General features: G+C 39.9%; 1 protein-coding gene across 2 annotated transcripts in view; it reads left to right on the forward strand.

The window, feature by feature from the left end:
- Positions 1–19,886, forward strand: part of CORO1C (coronin 1C) — a 1,687,220-nt gene extending 1,667,334 nt beyond the window's left edge. For both annotated transcript variants that reach the window (XM_044068401.1, XM_044068403.1), the window contains exon 11: positions 16,212–19,886. In XM_044068401.1, coding sequence (XP_043924336.1) covers positions 16,212–16,331 — 120 coding nt within the window. In that variant the 3' untranslated portion in view covers positions 16,332–19,886. The remainder of the gene's footprint in view (positions 1–16,211) is intronic.
- The last annotated feature ends 1,420 nt before the right edge of the window (positions 19,887–21,306 follow it).

The raw sequence follows: 21,306 nt of genomic DNA on the forward strand, positions 1-21,306 counted from the left end.
TGCATATTTATTTGGTGACGTGGCCCACTCCTATAGTAACATTACACAGTAAGATTGGATACCATTTGTTAGGGGCCTTAATGTAGCTGATAAGGGGTTCTGGTGGCACTGATAACTACCTTATAGTCTGGACACAAGGGGGCATAGCTAGTAAACCTGTGCCAGCCTTTCCCGTGTGTGTGTGAAACAAATCTCCAAGAGTGTGTGTGTCAGCTACTTGGGCAGGGGCACTAAGCACTGGTTGGACAGAGAGTGTTTGAGGTCTTGGCTTGGAACTCTGGCTAAGGACTCAACTGTATAGCTGTGGCAGTGGGGAGTCTTATTGGGGATCTGGAGAAAGAGGGAGAAACCAGCTCCAGACCGACCGTGGTCTCTGTGTGCTCTTAAGGGAAATTGCACTTGGTGCAGTGAGCTGCATCTGGAAATACTGTGTGTGTACTTGTCATCCTCCCAGTGTACATCCCCACTGGTGCCAGTGGTGATGAGGATTGAGCCTCTTTGATTACTGGTCCAATGGTGGGGTGTCACACCACCAAACAAGATTGAGTGAATTTTGTACATCATTGATGTTCAAAGCCATCTGAGATGCTACAGCCTAAGAACAAAATATGCTAGAAAAACATATCATTTGTTTGTTTCCTTTCTTTTAGGTGGGGACACAAAGACCACCCATCGGATGTCAGATATACCTGTTTCATCCTTGTCAGAGGTGTATTCATAATTCCATTGTCCCCCCCCCCCCTTTTTTATTAAAAGCCTTCTTGTAACCTACCTAAACATAAAAAAATTTCTGTACAGATCTGTTGTGTGCCTCTCACATCTTCCTGTATTTGAAACCCTGAACTAGGACAAGTTCAGTAAAATGTTCTGATACTTGAACAAATCGATTGTCAACACCTCTAACATAAAATCTCAGAGAGAGACAAGGGGAGGGGATTAGTAGTTGAGTGTAACCATTTTACTCGGATCTCTTTTCATACTATTAACCATTGAAGGACCTTTTCATAAAACTGATCCTGAAGTGTAGAACCATTCTAGCCCCAGATATCAGAAATATTTCTAATCTCACTTGCTACATAAAAGTCCTCCTAAACCATCTCTTTGAATCCTGGGTGATTATGTTCTTTCATTCCAACAAGTATATATTTTCTTCCCTCCTTTCACTTGCTAATCATGTCGCTTCCTCATTACCATCTATGCCCTGTTCACATGTACATGTTTTCCTATAACTGTTCTATGTGGATGGTCTTTGAAGTTTAATCTGTAAGCTTACCACTGACAAAACTGTCTGACCTCACTTTCTGACAGCCCACTTTATCATCACAAAATGCATTTGGATACATTGTCCCCCCCAGAAAATATGCTTGCTAGTGGCAGAAGTCCCCACACCGTTGATTAATGCAACCTTAGACATAGTATATTCAGTAAATGTGAGTAAAGGGAGTAAATGTATTCTTTTTTTTTTCCTGAGGTAATGCAGCCTTGGAGTTATGCTCAGTAATGTGGATGTCATGTGTAGCCCTACTACAGACTTGTGTTTTTTAATTGAGTTTTTTTTCCCAAGGTAGTAACAGTTGTGTAGTGGGTAGCAGGGCAGTGTGGTTAGGCAGCTTGACAGTATTTAGTGCACTAATTGCATTTATGAGTAAATCTTCCTATAGCTGTGCACCTTTTCTTGTTTAATTTGTTTAAATTACAGACTTATTTTAATTCTGACATTTGAAATAACATTTACTATTCCTCGTATTTACTTTTATTTGCTTTCTGCTGATTTTATGAATCATTGCTAATTTTGCTACCCATTTTAATTTTATTGTAAGATTTATTGAGATGATGTCAAGTTTTCATTCATTCCTCAACCACTGGGTTCAGATCAGATCCTCTTATCTGACTTTGCAGATACTGTAGCTCATGGCCAACTGAAACTCTTGAGCTCCTCCCTACCCATAATGCTCTAATCCCTAACATATCCCAGATCTTGTTTGCCATTTTTCGCTTATAGATGTGGTCAGCTTGCTCTCAAGAGTTTCTAGTGACAAGAGACATATTTTCTTGTTTCTTGAGGTTTTTTCTTTCTAAATACTTTACTAGTTGTGTACTTGGAGTCTGCATATCCTCCCCATGGTCGAGTGGCGTTCAAAAGACATGCGTGAATGGGCGTGCCTCTGTTGAAGGTTGGGCATCGGGCTGGCACCTCGGCACTGTAAAAATCTACTGCCAATCATTAGCAGACCGGAGTTCCCCTGTGGTGACCCCTAACCGGGAAAAGCAGAAAGAAGAACAACTTGAGTATTCTTGTTACCATTGCTGGTATTCTCTTTCCTTTAAAAACTTTTTAACTTTCTATTATACACTTTTGTATATTCTCTAATACCATTGTTGGTATTTCTTTCCTTTTTCAATTTTTTTCCTCCTTACTCGAAAAAAGTCTGCATGTGTGTGTGTGTGTGTATCTATATATATATATATATATATATATATATATATATATATATATATATATATAATAAATTTATGTATTTTCTTTACGTATCTTTTTTTTCTATTAACTAGACAAAATATCTGAGAAAAGATTTAAAAAATATAAAAAAGTGCAGCCATAAGTTGCCTTATAATTATGCCCATGACATTTGTGTTTATTGTTTGGGCCCTGATCTTCTTAATACTGATTGTGACATATGCAACAGCTTTATTGTGTTTTAGCAGCCAGGCGAAACAAGCTAATTTTGAATGGGTTACTCCCCCTTTCAGAGGCCATATCTGAAGCTCAGCCCTCCAGAACATCATTGGATGCTCCTAAAAGTCCCCAAAGAAATCGGGTTCTTCTACTTCATCCATGGAGCCTCCTGTCAAAAAAGCAAGATTGGATTTGTAGCCATCTGGATCCAAGATGCCATGTGATCAGAGTTATTTGGCTCTGAAGCTCCTTCCTAGGGTCCGATATTCTCCATCAATTTAACCTGTACCTTCAAGATTTCCATCTCCCTTCCTCGAGAGACTGCAGTCCAAGTCTTCATCCATTGCTTCATCTCTTTCTTCCAGGAGTCTCACGGAAGCAGACATGAATAGAATGATGAAGTTCCTCTCTGTGTAAATACAGATGGGGGTTCTCCCGGCTATGACCCCTTCAGGTCAAGAAGCCATAGCTAGACCTACCCCCCAGTAATGGCTCCTTCTCCAGTCTGACATTTCATTGCAGAGTCCTTGGATCTGGGTTTGTTGACCATCTGGTACAGATCTGAGAGTACTGGTGTCCTCAGATCTGAAGCTTACTCTTGAGTACACTGGCTCCAACAAGTTCAGAGCAGAGAGTCTCTCAGAGCCATAGCATCCCACATGGATCCAAGGTGTTGAGAGTCTACTCTGAAATTTTCAGAGGCATCTCTGCCCCTTGGAGTTTCAGCCCTAGACAACTCAGATCTGGCCTTTGCCTCTGGTGGATTGCCTTCGGGGTAGATGAAGCCAGTGGGACAGAAGCATGGCTTCTCAATTCCATTGTCTTCCTTTTTCCTGGGAAAATCTGCCTTTGAAGTAGTGGAAACTCTGCTTCGGAAGGAGAGAGGGTCTTTCCCCCCTCTGATCTACTTTCTACGTCCCATGTGTTTGTGTCAAGAGCCTTGACATTCAGCTTCACAAGGACAGCTAGTCCATACCCTCCAAGCCACCAAATAAGGTATTGACCCCTCTCCAGATATTTCCGCAGAGCATCCCAATGAGGAACTATCCCAGAAGAGGAAGTGCAAAAGGTGCCACTTGGATTCCCCACAAGACTCTATCACAGAGGACACAGATTTTGATGAAGGGGAAGGGTTTCCCCAAATCACCACCCAAAGACATCTCATTTAAAGGCATTCTGGAGATCCTCAAACAACTGGGTGGTTAGTCCTCCCAGAATCCTTCCCCAGAGGAATCGGTGTTTCTGGAGGCATTTGAATTTAGCCCATATACCTCCTGGGTGATTCTGCCAGCTGTTGAGCTCATTGACTTGATCTGTCAGTGGGCATGAAAGGAACTTGATGTAGTTGAACCCATCCCCAAGAGACCAGACCAAATTCTAGCACCCCTAACAGGAAGGGGAACACTGAAGCAAGAGACTGCCTCTAGATGCTATAGTCATGGTGGTGGCCATGAAGAAGGAACTTGTGGAACAAGGTTCCGCTATCCATTCTCCTAATAGAGAGTCCAGGGTATTGGGCTGGTTCTGGAAGCATGTGTATGCTGTAGCAACCTTTGCTCCTGGCGCACTTTACAAGATTACAGAGATTTGATTAAGGAGCTGACAAATACTTTTCCAGGGTCCACTGCTGCAGAGGCTCAAGCTAGAGTAGCCTCACAGTTAGCAACTTTTCAATCCATTTCCAACTCATTCATGAGGCTTATCTGTCATGCAGCTGAGTGTACCTCAAGGGCAGCGGGTTTAAGCATCTCATTACATCCTTGGATGCACCTGTGTGATTTTGCAGAACCCTTTTGGTCTTCTTTCGTCAGTGCTTCTTTTGACTGGTCTTCCCTGTTTGGCCCGAAAGTAAAGGATACACTCTGCAGGTGCGAGAAGGATGGAAAGATTTTCTCTGCTGTAGGAGTACATTTTTCGACCCCCTCCCCAAAGGACCCTTTCTAGGAACCAGCGCCAGGGATATAAAATGTGGTTCAAATAATCCCAGAGTCTTTTCCAAGATCCATGTGGAGATGGTTGCCCCAGATGCAGATGGGGGAACACTAATAGAAGACTCTGCCCACGTGACTGAGGTGGCCCATAAAACCAGGGGTGTAGAGGCACTTTCTCAGGCTCTACCAGCACTTCTGAAAGGAGGCCCAATTGTCCACCTCTGGAGGCCATCAGGGGTTGCTTATCCCTGCATCAGAGAGCCTGGCTAGATATCACAGAAGACACCTGGGCCTGGGGATTATTTCCACTGGTTACATAATTCCCCTTTCCCTTCCACCCCCAACTCTCTTTAAAAAATCCCGACGTTCCACCCAGTCAGAGGAAGGAAGCAGCAATTCAAGTACAAAAGGTGCTAGAAAAAAAGTCATCCAAGAGGTTGTACCAGATCAGATAAAATCCCGAACTTGCTCAAGATTATTTTTAGTGCCTAAGAAAACAGGGACTGTAGACTAATTTTGGATCTTGGCAACTTTAGTTGGCCACTCAATGTTTCGGGTGGTCACAGTTCAGTCCATACTGCCCTTTCTAGGCAAGGACAAGTGGATGTGCTCAATAGACCATCCAAGACGCGTACTGTCACATAAAATTGAACAGGCAGTCCAGAAGGTTTTTACGCTTCCAGCTGGGAGCCAGTCTTTACCAATTCACAGCTTTGCCCTTTGGTCTCACCACAGCCTCCGAGGTGTTAACCAAATGCATGGCAGAGGTGGCAGCTCACTTGAGACTGCAGGAATTCAGGGTATCTATATTTAGACTGGCTCATTACAACCCCTACCGGGCATATACTCGTAATGGCAAGAAACCAGGTACTCCTTCCGGGGATCACAGTACACTTACAGTAGAGCTCATTTGCATCCATCACAAGCACTGGAATTAATAGGAGCACATTTTAGTACAGTATTTGCGACAACTTCACTTCCCTTAAACAGAGTTCAAACTTTTAAGATTCCAAGTTGCAAAAATTATTCACACCAAAATTTCAGCTCTACTAATTCTTCAAGCCTTGGGGTCAACGTCAGCAGCCATAATTCTTGTTCCCTTGGAGAGATATCATATAAGAATTCTTCAGTGGATGCTAGTATCCCAGTGGTCAAATCTTTGTTAGAAGATGTCAGTTCAAATAAGGATCACACAGACATGAAAGAATTACCTTTGGTGGTAGACAAGGTCAGACCAACGTTTACAGGGTCATCTGTTTATTCTCCCTCAACCCAAACCCATAGTAACCAGGGATGCTTCCCATATGGGGGAGGCACTTCCTGGGGAAAATGGTCCAAGGCACTTGGTCCCCCAAAGAAGCAAATTTGCATACGAATGTCCTGGACATAAGAGCAGTGCTTTTAGTGTTACAAGATTTTCAGGATGATGTACCTCTGGGAACAGTTGCAATCCAAATGGACTACATGTCACTAGTTTCATACATCAACAAAGAGGAACCAGGTCTTATTCCTTGTGTTGAGAATCACTCAGAGTGTGGCAATGGGCAATTTCATCCAGTTGCTTTCTAATAGCACACATTCCGGGGAAGTCCAATGTGATAGCAGACAAATTGAGCAGGTACATTCTTCTACCTCACGAGTGTGTCTCAATAAAAAAATAAATGATGGAGGTAATTTTCCATCAGTGGGACCAGCCTTGCTGCAGTCTTTTTGCGTCTCCCCTAAACAACAAATGCAGCAGCTTCTTTGCCCTAATCCCCCCAGTAGAGGAATTATTCAGGGACAACACTGCTCCACAATTAGCCTTTTGGTCTTTTCTGTGTTTATCCACCAACCCCATTGATTCACAAATTCCTATATAAAGCTGCAAGATTGAAGAGCAAAGGCTTACTGGTCTCAACAAGTTTAGTTCCCCAACCTTTGGCCTCATCTAATTTACCCACCTTGGATTCTGGATCCAATTCCAGACATCCTGTCTCACCTGATGGGCATGGTTCACCCAGATATCTCAAACCTAAAGCTGACAGTGTGGTTTCTCCACTTCCTTTAATAGCCAGACAACCTATGCTCTCCTTTCCCTGTCCGTTATATATGTTTGTCTTCCCATAAAGCTTCCACTAGAAAAATCTACAAGAGTAAGTGGAAGAGGTTTGTTTGTTGGGTGGATAAAAAGTATTGATCCTTTTTCATCCCCTACACAGAGTGTACTAGAATTTTTAGCAGAAAGTTTTTAATGAGGTCACTAGCTCCTCTACCATTAAAGTTCAGTTAGCAGCAATCTCTATATTTAATTTAGGAGTTGAAAGTTCTTCTTTGGCAAGGTGTTTCTAAGAGGTACTGTTTTACTTAGGCCACCTTATAAAGTTGCTACTCCTCCATGGGATTTGAACCATATTATCCATTCTCCCTTTGCACCAACTGAAAAATGTGATCTTAAATTTTTGACCTCTAAGACTTTATTTCTAGTGGCTATTACCTCTGACAGGAAAATTTAAGAACTCCAAGCGTTTTCCTCTAAAAATCTCCTTACTTGTTTTAGGATAGATGACATTAAGAATCAATCCTTCTTTCCTAAGGTAGTGCCAGAATTCAGTCTCAGTCAATCTATTAACTTGTCCATCTTCTTCCCCAAATTCAAAAACAAAGGTAAATACATGTTGCATTTGCTAAATGTGCATAGAGAGTTGCATTTCTGCTTACACAAAAGACATTAAAAAATCTGATCAATTGTTAATATCTTTTGCAGACAACAAATTGGGAAAGTCTGTCACAAAAGTGACATTAATAAGATGGATTACAGACTGCATAGCCTTTGTGTACAATAAATTAGGCATTCCACCAAGACCTTTAAAAGTTCACTCTACAAGATCTATGGCAAACCTCTTCAATATTTTTATCCAACCCGTTCTATGGATGACATGCATGCAGCTAACACGGGCTAATCCTCATACCATTATTACTCACTACAAATTGGAGCTGGTCTCGGGGTTGGGGGGGGGGGCGCAGCCTTTGGTTCAACCATGCTCATAAGGTAGCTGGGGACTCTGTCCCAAATGGTTGAGGAATGAATGAAAATTGACATCATCAGATAAAAAAGTTATGTACTTACGATAATGTTCTGTCTGTTTTGTCCATTTTCATTCTTAATAAACTTCCCACCCACCAACCCCAAACTTTGACATCATGGACTTCTGGAAGAATGAGATGCTATTAAGACACCACTTGGTCTTCTATGGAGCTCCAGATGTTGGTTTCCTTTTTTAGGAGCATTAGTCAGATAGTTACTGTTTGTCGGTTAGCAAACAAGATCTGAGGTATGTTAATGGTTGATGCATTATGGGTGAGGAGGCGCTCAAGAGTTGGCCACAACCTATAGTATTGGCCTAGTTGGATCCGAGGATCGGATCCGAACCAAATGGTTGAGGAAGAATGAAAATGAACAGAGATGGAATGTTAAGGTAAGTACATAAACTCAATATTTCTGGTTTTGGTGGTGGTTAAAGGGAATCCTTCAACAAATCCACTTACTTGTGGATGGGTTTGGCATAGTGCTAAAAATTTTCACCTCACAGACACAGGTGCAGGGTTTGATTCTGACTTCAGATTATTGTCTAGGCTTAAAATGGCTCTTCAGGGCAGTGTCTAGTATTTGTGTATGACTCTATGAAATAGCGTACCCTATCCAGTTTGTTAGCTAACTGCAGTACCTTCTATTGTAACATACATGGGAAGGTTCTCTCATAAAAGGACTAGGCTGACACCATCAGGACAGTTTTTACAACAGCCTTTTTCATGAACGTGCCTGCTCAGAGTATTTGTGAGGCAGTCACTTGGAGTACTGTCCATAACATCCCTAAACATTAATAACTGGACTGCTGATGCTGAGTATGCAGTAGATTTGCAGTGATCCCCCCTTCCAAGGCTGTGAACTGCTTTACAGTCTGCCCTTACATCATTAGTACTACAGCAAGGTCTTTGTGTGCAGGAGATGTTACACATGTATGAGGTACTCATTATAGGAGGATATCATCAAATAGTGAGTACTTGCCTCAGTAGACCTTTCTGTACTCCTCCTTCCTTCTCATTTCTTGGCTATTAGAATCTGTATTTTTGTATGTTGCTTTCGCAACGTAGGTTGCAGGTGGTTGAATAGGAGCACCTTGACAAGTCCTGTAACTTGATGCCTTCATAGCAGCAAAGGTAACATTGTTTAGCTGATTCTTTCCCAAGATTTGCATTCTGCCTCCAAGCACTTATTTTGCTATACCTTTACAGTAGCTTTACACTTGGTGTTGTTTTCGGTGGAACTGCAGCTATGCTTTCCTGTAAGGGCAGTCTGTTGGAAAAACAGTGGAAAGCATTAGAGGAGGAGGCGGGTACATATACTCCCACAATACTAGAAAATAGAATGGATTTATGTACTTTCTTGCAGTTTTAATTTCTCCAAGCGTTTTGTGTTTCTGATACCTTGACAGAAATGAACCCAATTCCTAAGTCAGGGTTTAATTAAAGTTCATTAAATTAGTACTGTTTCAGTCTTTGATGTTACCCAGAGGTGCTCTTTGCACTACCAGCAATGTGCCCAGATTTAACTCCTGCAATTCATACAGAGTTTCATGTACTTGGCAGCATATGGAAGTACAACTGTAGATTATTTTTTTATTAGACCAATTGCTCCTACAACTGCTGGAACACTAAGGGTATGTGCCATCTACATTGCTCTTATTTCTTTCTGCAAATCATATTTTATGACTTTGTATCGCTCTGTATGTAAGACTGTAATCACTAGATATGGCAATTTCAATGATCAGTGCTTTTGTGTTTTTTCATGGACTACTGTATCTGGTTTTCTCACATCTATTTTTTTAACTTTTGGTAATGGTTGATCCCATGTGATGTACACTTCATCATTCTCTGTAATGCTTTGTGGTTCACATTTCCAATGCTTCTCAGCTACTTCTGTATTGTAGTGTTTGCATAATCCCTGATGCAGCAGTCTTGACCCATTATTGTACCTTTCAGTGTACAGGCCCTCAGCCATGACTGCATTACACCCAGCAGGATGCATCTGTTTCCAGTTCTTTTTTATAGACTCTACATTTTTCTGTTTCTCCCATATGTTCAATGGACTTTGCAAACCAATGTGTACATAGTCCATTATCCTGGGCTGACATTATTAACTTCTCATCTTTTGGTTTCAACTCGACTCTTCTTAAGCAATCCTACATCAAATAATTATCGACCTGAGGGTGTTCCAGGAGATCTGTATACTCGCCACTCTGACTTTTATTTATTTATGTATTATTTATTTATTTTTCATTTGTTAACCGGGAAAGTCCGATAGGACACAGGTCTATTTTCAGCGGAGACCTGGGGAGAAAAGCTCCAGATTGTTGCACATATACAGCAGTAAGTCTTAAAAAGCAAAATCAGTGACTATTAGTCTACATTTAGTACGTATATACATCAAGTAAGTAAGTATTAACAAGCAGACTTATTGCATATTCAGAAGAAGCATAGTAAACAACAGAAGAAAATATAGCTTTTTGGAGTAGGTTGCATATTTATTTCCTTATTTGACCCTTCCCCTTATATTCTCTTTTGTTTTTAGCACATTCAGTTGCTTTCTGAGTTTTGTTTACTTCTGGTTTAATTTTCATTTCCACTTGACATCAGGATGCTCCTGCTAAAACTAAGCAGCAAGGTTATTTTAGTTATCCTCTCCTCTTATTTTAAAACATTAACTATGTTTGCATCTGGTGAGGTCAGCAGATTTGTATGCAGACTCACAACTGCAGGTCTATACATGTAATCAGTTTTGAGGAGACCCATAAATCCTTCAGAGTGAGGAATACATACAGTCTGGGTATACACTAATTTTTATATATTTATATCTCTCTTCTACCTACATATAAAGTTGATACTTAGAGGTGATGCTACGATAATCATCTCTACCATGTGTGTACTCCACTTTTGCTACTAAATAATTGCCTCTTTCTCCACTGTACATCTGCCTTTCTCTGCCTACACCAGAATCTATTTTTACTAAACTACTGCCTCCTTCTCTACTGCTCAACTGTCTCTCTTCTTTCACCACAATCTTGAATGTGTACATAGTACACTTTGTACTCTCCACCTTTATTTCCCACACATTTTACAAACCCATCTTACTACTATCTTTCAAATATTCAGTCTTTGCAACTACTAACATAAGAGTTACAATTTGATGGTATTTAGCATTTTGTTCATACTATTTCTGCTGCCTCAATTCAACTACATGCTGTGCAAATGGCTCTCTAATCAACTATGTATGTATGTCATGAAGAGTGTTTATTTTTGCATTTGTAATTTGCTACATCTCATTATATAATTCTACATTTGTTTTTATATAATTATGTTTGATTTACTTGTATCCAATGTTGAGCTTTTCTCCCCGGGCCTCCACTGAAAACGGGCTCCTTGAGCCCAGTAGACCTCCCCGGTCATCAAACTGGAAATAAAATAAATAAATATGTAATTTAATAAACGTGAAACATATTTTTGTTTTCCTGTCCAACTGATTCAATATGTTTTGGGGTCAGTCAGTCACCAAAACTCATTGGTTTACAGCTTGGATTATATTCTGAGATGTCACAGCTGTTCTCAATATTAGTTGTAGTCTTCTGAACTATTCCTCAATGACTTTTATACACATATTTGTTCATGTCTTGTTGCCAGTTATTCATCAGTTCCCAAATATTTATACCCGCCCTCCTGCTCAAGTTCCTTTATATCACATTCCTATCACAGACTGATATTTTCTTGATACTGCAACTTCATTGCAAGACCATATTACATTCTTATATCATCTGAGAAAGTTTTAATCACTTGCAGTCGTGCTTTCAACTCCTTATCTAATGAACTATGCAGTTTTAAGTCATCCACAAAAAGCAGATAAGTCTTTTAAGCAGGATTGTTTTCTGAGAGCTAAATTGTAACCATGGCGTAATCTTTTAAGTACACAGTTTAATGGGTTAAGAACAAGACAAAGCAGCAGTGACCGAGTTTCACACTGGAATACCCCGTTTGAATTTTTTATTCTTGGAATAATGCCCTTTGTCATGGCTTAACTGCAGAGTGGTTTGCCAGTCTTTCATGGTTAGTGTAATGCGACTGATCCATGTAGGATGTATTTTATACATCTGTAAGCACTCCTTGTATCAATGAATGTAGGATGCTGTCAGATTTTTTTTTTTTTTTTTGTAATCTGTCCATTCCATACTTGAATTATTCTCCTTTTTGCAATTCTCTTATTATGACTTTATTTGGCAACAAATGATCCTTTCTTCAGTATGACTTTTTGTCTCCCTTTTGTTCTGCTGCTATGATTGACTTTTTTATAAATGACTACTGTCTGCATAAATTCCATTGTATAGTTTGTACATCATTAGAAGGCAAGTTATTGTGTAGTTTTTAGGATGGTTTGCAGGTTCACTCTTCAGGACTATTGTTTTCCCTAATTCTTACTCTGGGCTAAATCTTTGTGTAAAGATGTTAATAATTTCAGCCAGAAGTTAGGTACAACATCTGGGCCAGAGGTTTCCAATTAGAAGCTTTTCTTAATTTTTGTTTCAGTTTATCTGGCCGTTACTTCATCCCATTTCATATCCTGTACATCTGAACTACTTACTCTTTGTTTATGAAGACCTTGTGGAACATAAAGATGCTGAATGGAAAGAAATTCTTGCACATAGAGGGATAGCCAGTGGCTTGCAAAAAATCTGGCCAGAGCTGGTGTCATTCAGACAGCAGATTCCTCATATATTTGTTGGACCTGCTGCTTGGAAATATCTTTTTTATAGTGATTACCTCACACATGTAAGCTTTTCTAATGATCGTCTTGTGTGCATTGTTTTAAAAAGCTTTTTGTTTACCAGTAGCCTGAATTTCTATAATGAAAATGAAAAGCTAGACTTTTGTACTGCTTCTTCATTTCTTTTGGGTTGCTTATTTTTTTTCTGTTAATATATGTTATATATCAAGTGCTGATATGTTTATTTGTTCATTCATTTTCTAACTGGGTAATTACAAGCACAATTCCTGCCAGGAAAAGAAAATACATTGGCAGACGAACTAAGCAGAAATATCATGGATCATCACGAGTGGAAACTAGATCCACAAGTATTCACAATGATAACTCAAAAATGGGGGAGCCCAGACATAGATCTTTTTGCCTCCCCCCAAAACTACCAACTACGGAAATTTTGCACAAGGACATACCACTCACAAGCTTGGAAAGTGGACGCCATCTCATTCAGCTGGAAAACATTGACGGTGTATGCCTTTCCGCCACTGCCCCTTCTGACAGAGGTGCTACTGAAAGCCAGATTAAAGAGGCCACAAATGGTACTCATTGCCCCAGAAAGGCCACGCCAGCACCGATATCCAATACTAAGGAACATGGCTGAAGGACTTCCATGGATTTTACCTCAAACTCCTTACCTGCTGACTCAGCAAAACAATCAGATTCTACACAGCCAGCTCAAGACTTTAAATCTGGCTGCATGGCAGATTACCTAAACAATCAGTCAACACCTCCCTCTAAAGCTGTTAATGGATGTCATTCTGGAAGCCAGGAGACCCAGCACCAGGAAAACCTACTCAGACAAATGGAAAAGATTTTGCGCCTGGAATCAGGCTAAAGGCCAAAATCCTCTAGTCCCAAATATTCCTCAGATTCTACAATATTTAACTGAGATGTTGCACAAAGGCCTTTCTTTTTCATCCATTAAGATCCACGCTTCAGCTATTTCAGCTCATTACCACACAGATCCTCCTATATTTTCACATCCATTACTAAGACAATACCTCAGGGGGGCAAAGAACATAAGACTGCCCCGGAGAGCACCAACACCAACTTGGGACCTCAATTTTGTTTTGGAAAAACTAACACTACCACACCCTTCGAACCAGCCTTTTCAGCTGATTTACAATTTGTATCCTGGAAAACTGCCCTGTTGCTAGCAATAACTTCAGCACGAAGAGTCTCAGAGCTACAGGCCCTAATGGCAGTGGAGCCTTTTATTGTTTTTCATCGGGACAGAGTTTCTTTATGAACTTACCCTTTCTTTATGCCAAAGGTGGTATCCAGTGTGGCTCTAAACCAAACCATTCATTTACCCACCTTTTATCCAAACCCCCAGAATAAAGGGGAAAGGCTCCAGCACTCTTTGGACATTCACAGGCAATTACGTTTCTACTTGGATAAAACTAAGGTTTTCAGAAAATCTGACCAACCTCTTTGTATCCTATACTGCAGGATCACAAGGAAAGGCTATCTCAAAACAGACCATTTCTAAATGGATTGGATATTGTATCCGTTTCTGTTACACACACCATGGAAAACCTGTGCCTGGTAACATTAGGCCCCATTCCACCAGGGCTACAGCAACATCGACAGCCTTCCTCAGAAGGGTGCCAACCAAGGATATTTTGGAGGCTGCTACTTGGAGTTCAGTGCACACCTTCACCAAGCATTGCCACTTACCTCTATACTCAAAAATCAGAGCTGGTTTTGCCACTGCAGTGCTGCAAGGCCTACTAGCTTCTCCAAACCCTGTTTAGTACCAACCGCCCAGCCTTAGCTTTGGGATTCAACCCAAGTGTGATGACTGCAGCAGTGTAACACGATGAACATAGTACAGTTTTGTACCTACCATAAATGTAGATGTTCGAGTGTTCACACTGCTGCAGTCCAGGTTACCCTCCCACCATCCCTTCTTCTTACCTGGGTTTTATCTAAACCTTCCTTTTCTATACAATTTATATGATGCATTTCTATATGGTGTATTTGCTAACAGCTGTAGCTATTGTTTCTTACTCATGTATTTTACTTAGGATTATGTATTGCCTTCCTATTTGGGGGGCACCTGACATCTGGGGCAAGAACAACTGAAGAAAATGGCGTTGGCTGCCTCTTTTATACCCCTGTCACACTGACGTCAGGGAAGAAGCAACCACAACCGATGCCGGACCAAGACTTTGGAACTCAGGCCGACTGCGGGACTGCCTGACGACAGGATAACGCAAGTGTGATGACTGCAGCAGTCTGAACACTCGAACATCTACATTTATGGTAGGTAAAAAACTGTACTTCTTTTTTCCTAATCATTCAAACAGTGCAGGATATAAGTTTCATCAACTTGATGTTCACAGTTAAGGTTCTATCTACATAGAACCAAGGAGCTTAGAAGATCAGACCAATTGTTTGTATCTTTTTCTGAGACAAGAAGAGGTATGCCACTGTCTAAGATTACATTATCAAATTGGATGTCAAATTGTATTTCGTTTATTTACTCTTCCAATGGCAAGGAACTCCATTTTAAAATTAAAGCTCATTCTACCAGATTTGTATCCACATCTGATACTTTTCAAGCCAGAGTCCCAATTGACAGTATATGTGCAACAGCAACTTGGGCTACCCCTCATACCTTTATTACTCATTAAAAATTGGATTTGGCCTCTAGGGGGTAGAGCCTCCTTTGGTTCCATGGTTCTTAGGAGTATATTCCCATGAGCCACCCGAGAAAAAGGTGCTAAGGACGCTGTCCCATATGTAAGAATGAAGGCGAGATAGGACTACAGAACATAAAGAAGTTATGTACTCACCATAACGTTCCATGTTTGTAGTCCATCTCGCCCTTCATTCTTACGATCCCACCCACCTATCCCTGTCCATGTATCCTTGGAGGTTCTGGAGACAAGATCATATTTATCTTCTGTAGGGTGGAGACCTTTCATCTTTGTTGTTCCTTGTGGAAATACTTTCTATCACTTTTTTAGACAGCAGCAAACAAGATCTGGGGATTCTTACTAAAGCACTATGGGATACCTACCTTGCTGCGAGCCAACTGAGAGACTTTGAGCTTTGTAATCGGCCTAGTCGGAGCCAAGGATCGGCTCCAAGCCCATATGTAAGAATGAAGGGTGAGATGGACTACAAACATGGAATGTTATGGTGAGTACATAACTTTTTATTTAAGCAGCTGTGTTTAACATCACTCTGCTGCAGTGAAATAATACTCGTGTATATGTGTAGCAATGGCAGCAAGGGTGCCAGTAGAATGTTTTGCTACGTATTGTGTAGAAAATGGACCAAAGAAGCTATATTACATAATACACAGACAAGTATTTGGTCTCTGGCTAGAGCCAAAGCCATTTTTGGTTTTAAGATGGTTGCCAATTAAGTTACTGTCCAAACTACAACTGTCCCTCAACGATATAATAGAGGGTGAATTGGCAATCTTTCAGATTGCTTATAGGTGTGTGTGTGTGTGTGCCCTACAACAGATCTTCAAGATTAGTTTTTCTGCCTTATGCTCACAGAGCACCAAAATATGCTGCTGTGGGCTTCCTTTAGGTCTTGAATTAGATTGAATGTATAATCAGAGGAGGTGGTGAACAAAAAAGGTGTAAAGGTTCAGCTAAGTACAGAAATTGGTTGTATTTATGATAAAACATTATGTGAAAATGTTAACAGCAAGTCTTTGTTTATTTTAAATGACATAAAGCACGCAGTGGCATTTCACTGATTCAGTATTTTTCATTTAATTTTCTTCCTTCAGCATAGTGAATCCAAATTGGATGAAATTTTGAATGAGCTCAAATCCTTGAAAGAGGTAGTCAGATGTCAAGAAAAGAGAATTTCCAAGCTGGAAGAACAGATGTCTAAGATTTCAATTTGAATACTGGATTGGTGCAAATGTACTTTGATTCCCTCGACCTTCTAAGAGTCGCAAAGTCCTACTGTTACTCGTGAACACAGCATTCTTCCTTGGCAGTTGTACACCAGTGTAACATTCCAGTATAAACTTTATATTCTTGCTAAGTGACTAATCCATTGTAATAAAATGAATTGCTGTTTTTTATTGCAGTTTTTTCATACATTTTTAAAGTGATAATGTCTTGTTCCATAGTATTTTTGTCAGTTTAATTTTTGAGAGATGTAAAAAATTTGACTTGTAATGTGCCCAGGTTTTGTAAGTATGGTCCAGTACCACATCATTCCTAATTTTTTTTAATCTGTTGCCAAAAGGAAAAGTAGTACGTTTTTAATACTACTTCAAGTATTTCTTGTAATTGAAGATGTAGTGCTGTTTCGGCATATTTAAAAATTGTTCAGAAAGCCATTTTGTAATCAAATTCTCTGTTTTTAGAAGTGAGGGAAAAAAAAGAAAAACAAAGGGACTTCAAATAACCTCACCAATCTAATGTAAGGGGAGCTCACTGCTGAATTGCCCTAGAAATACTTTTTTACCTGCTCTCTTGAACATTTCAGCAGTAAACACACTATCTGCAGGGTTTAATGAAAATACAGTAGAGAAGTGTGTTTAGAGCCACTAGTCAAATGTTGTAAATGTTGTGATTGGTGGTCCTGTCCAGTATGCATTCCGTAAATGTTTTTGCAAGCCCACTTGCAATCTTAAGTTTATAGTCTTATATTGTGCAGTGTGCCTGCAGATGAATTTTCATTCACTGAACTAGTTCAGACGTCTTTTCTCAGAGCATGTAATACATAGCTGCACAGTTTGTAGCGGTCTGGAGTTAAATAGCCTAAGTAAAACATTTGATTGGTGTATCAGTAATGTTTTTGATTTAAGGAAGTGATGGTCAAATCTGCGCAGAAGAGGATCACAATCAAGGAGCCTTCAGGTTTTTGTAATTTCTGGTACAAGTCATGTAGCGTTTGTCATTTTTTCATAATGAATATTGAGTAACTTGTAACTACTACTGTATGCTACAGGAAAAGGCCTCCTCCTTGAGTTTACAATATTGTCTTAAGTAGTTCTTAGAAGATGACATCTGTTTGCTTTAGATGTGGGAGTTAATAAACCAACACAGAAGGTTTCTTCTAGTCTTCTGTAGAAAAACAGAAGGGCCGCTGTAATGTTTAAAAGCAGTTGTTTGTATATCACCACCCGTAGTGACATTTATGTTTTAACCTGTTGCCATTTTTGTACCTATCTGGCTGTAGATTTGTATTTACAGTTAGAGCAAAATGCAGTAATTTTGTACGCCACCTTCACTTAGTCAAATGACTGCCACATGCTCCTTAAGTTGCCATAATCTATTTTACTGCAGTTCACTGATGATGCGTTTTCAGTGCATGCTTTGGTATACATTCTTTTATACCTTTTGCACTTATTCAACAGGAAATACTATATTCTGGGGTTGGTATATAATGTTCTTGACTGAAAGCTTGAATTTTCCATTGTATGCCATGTTCATGAAACCCTAATGACTACACCATCCTTTAGGTCAAAGGAAGAGTGAGTGCACACGTTAAATGTGTGGCATGAAAATGGTTTTGATGTAACTAATTGAAAAATTGAAAATTGCTGTGCTGGTATGTTTAATCCTAATTACAACTGATGCTGATCATGCCATACACGAGTGTGAATGTACTTCTCTTTGAAACTGACAGGGTACGTATTTGGTTTTCTTATATGCAGGAAATCTGCTTCTGCCACATTGAGCCATTTTCCAATTACTAAGCAGCAATAAGTCTATTTTATATCATAGTCTCATGTTTGAGGTTCTGTGAAAACATAACATACGTGTAAAGGAAGCATCACCTTCTGTTTTAGATCAGGCAGTAAGCACTGTGGTTTTAATGCATTGTGTTTTTAAAGGTGAAATCATGAACTGTCTGTGTACTGTTTATATGAATTTTTCTTGGCCTCAGCCCATTTTACCCACAACTGTTTATTGTATCTGATTGCAGTATGTTTGCAAGGAATATGACTTTTGTCACTATTGTTGTCATTTTGTGAACACATACTGTACTTAAGAGTACAAAAATGATGTTTTATGTTAAAAAATACAGTGTGTTTCTGTTTAACAGGGACTTGGCTGTGTGTGTGTGGGGGGGGGGGGGGGCAGCAAGATTACATTCCTTGTTTGAGGTTAAGTATGCAGCAGTTCTGCTGTTATCTGTGGCAGTTGTTTTGTGTCTTTTAAATAGTTTCCTTCTGTGTCCATGCATGCATGGTTGATAATTTTAATATATCCTGTTTGTTCATATGATCTAAACTGTTCATCAGCTGAATGAATGTAAGACTACTAAGTGAAGCACAATATTAGGAAATTATGATTTAATTGTACCTGTCATATTGCACTGCTTTACTGGGGTGTGTGCATTTCTTTGTGTAAGGCTTGGTTGTATGGCCGGTACCCTTTTAAGGTGTTGCTAGCATTTGTACTGAAACTCCTTCATAGTTCATTATTTTAAGATGTTTCAGCAGTGGAGAAAGAGCATATATTTATGAATTATCAGCATAAAAAACTGATTTAGAGTTGTCTGTTGAAGAGAATGGTCATGTAAATAAGGAGGTTGATAGCTTAAAGCAGTAGAATTAAAAGTTCATGATGTGTTGGGATGTAGGAAGTAACAGAATTTCATTTGTGCAACTCATGAAATGTAATGTTAAATTATTTGCACTTCTACTTGAGCTTGTTCAGCAACTAAATGTGAACTGGACTGATCATGTTTAGCCAGATAAAGCAGGTGGAGGTGTGTTGCTTGTAACAGTTCCTAAGGCTAAGGCTGAGACGTAAGGTGAATTTTTGTACTTTGTATGTACACAAAAGAGATAGGTGGTTGGAGGGAGTTTGGAGAGGTTGCCCTCTGTCAGTATAGCTCTGCGTGTGTATATGTACATGTGTAAATGTGTGTGTGTGTATGTATGTGTATATATATATATATATATATATATATATAATATCCCTGGTAGCATAAAACTGAGAGCAATTGAAATGTCTACTTTGTGACTTATCATTCCTATGCTTAGGAGTGATTAGATGTCTCTAGAAGGGAAGGATGTTGAGAAGTCAGTTTTAGTACTTCATCTCACCTGAACCACCTAAAGCCTTTATCCCCAAGGGAAGCCACCCACTCTCCCTCCTGCCTAGGTCTTACATTTAAGTTGCATATCTAGACTGTGTCTTGCATCCAGGAGCACTTTTCTCTCCTTTTGCTGGGCAAAGAAACTCAAATCATACAACTGTATTTTTCTGTTTTAGAATTTGGCTTGGTTGGATGATATGTCACATTTTTTTTCCAGTTAACATTGTCTCACAAGTCTGACTGGTTATATCTGAAATTGTGCTTGAACTTAATGTTTCATCCCAGAAGAGATGACACTATTTTTACATTGTACTGCGAGATCTGCTCTTACAGAGCTGTCATTTCATTCTGTCCAAAATTTGCTTCCAGTTTCAAAATAAAGTATTGATTATAACACAAGTGTATTTTTTACTGATTATATTAATTTTTTTTTATAACTTGAATTGCTTTTCTCACATAATTGAGAACAAAAGAGCCCAGTGAAAGGGATTACACAAGTGTTGTACATTAGCAGAGAGTGCCGTCTGATTAGATCACTGCTGCATCATGGACTTAACAGCTAGACAGCTTCCAAAGCTTAAGGGCCTCTTCCATACATGCAGACCATTGACAGCTTGAGCATAGCTGGAGAAAGTCATCAGTCTGGGCACTCTAAGCCTTTTACAGCTTTCCTACCACCGAAGAGATCTCTTGTGGACTTTTGAGGATTGGTGATTGGCTAGCATTTCTGTAACAAACTACTTTTGTAACTGGAGTGGATTATGTTTTACAGGAATTTACTATTGTTTGGACTGTCGCATAACATTTCTGTCAGTTTAAATGCTACTTTTATTACTTTTAGTGTAAACTTTGTTTTTCTAGTGTTTCTTCTACCTTTTTTTGTTAAATGTTTTATGATTTATATTTTATATACTCAGGCAAGTGTGTGTTGTCCTTGTCATGGTGGTGTTAACAATGAAAGTTCTGTTTTATGCTTAACAGCTGGTGCTGAAATTTTCACCCAGCTTTCAGGATTCATTCTTGGCATTTGCCATGGAAAAGCTTACTAGTTCCTCAGGTGTTCCTTCCACAGGTCACAAAGACGAAATTTTCCAGATAGCTTTTGTCTGTTCATTAGGCTGCTGATGTTCATCGTGTTTCACTGTTGCAGTCATCACTGTAGGGTTCTTCCTGCCGGCAGGCAGTCCTCGGTTGGCCAGAATCCCAACGTCTGGGTCCGGCGTCGGCTGTTCAGTCATGCTCCCTGACGTCAGAGCACCAGGAGTACAAAGCTGCCAGCCGACGCCATGTTCTCCAGTCTTTCTTGCCATGCGGTGAAAGCAGTTCGCAAGTGCTGGTCTGCTGACTCCTGATATTTTTTCATGCTTCAGTCCGAAGACTGACTTCTTCTCAAAGCTAAGTACCCCGTTGGGGAAACTTTTTTCTTGCTCCAGTCCGATGTCAGAAAAAGTTAATAATTGCATTTCTTGTGGGAAGCAAATACCTCATAAGGATTTCCATTCTTACTGTATTCCTTGTTTAGGCCCTGACAATGACGTAGCTAGTTGTCTGTTTTGTGCTAGATTTAACCAACGGACGATTAAGCGGTGGTACGATTTTGCTTTTCACTACTTTGGCAGGCGATTTAATTATAAAATGTCGCCGGGCACGCTTCCGACTACTGGAGTTCACAGACGATGCAAGGTTAAGGACAGGCCTCCGAGGTCCAAATCAGACGACGTTACATAACCAGAGCCAGCTTCAGGTTCGACCATCGTCAGTGAGGCGCTTTCACAGCCCCTGTCGTCATCCATTTCAGAACCGATAGCCGAAAC

Source organism: Protopterus annectens, chromosome 4.part0 (assembly GCF_019279795.1).
Source record: "Protopterus annectens isolate FY-2018-M chromosome 4.part0, PAN1.0, whole genome shotgun sequence".
NCBI classification, from domain to species: domain Eukaryota; kingdom Metazoa; phylum Chordata; order Ceratodontiformes; family Protopteridae; genus Protopterus; species Protopterus annectens.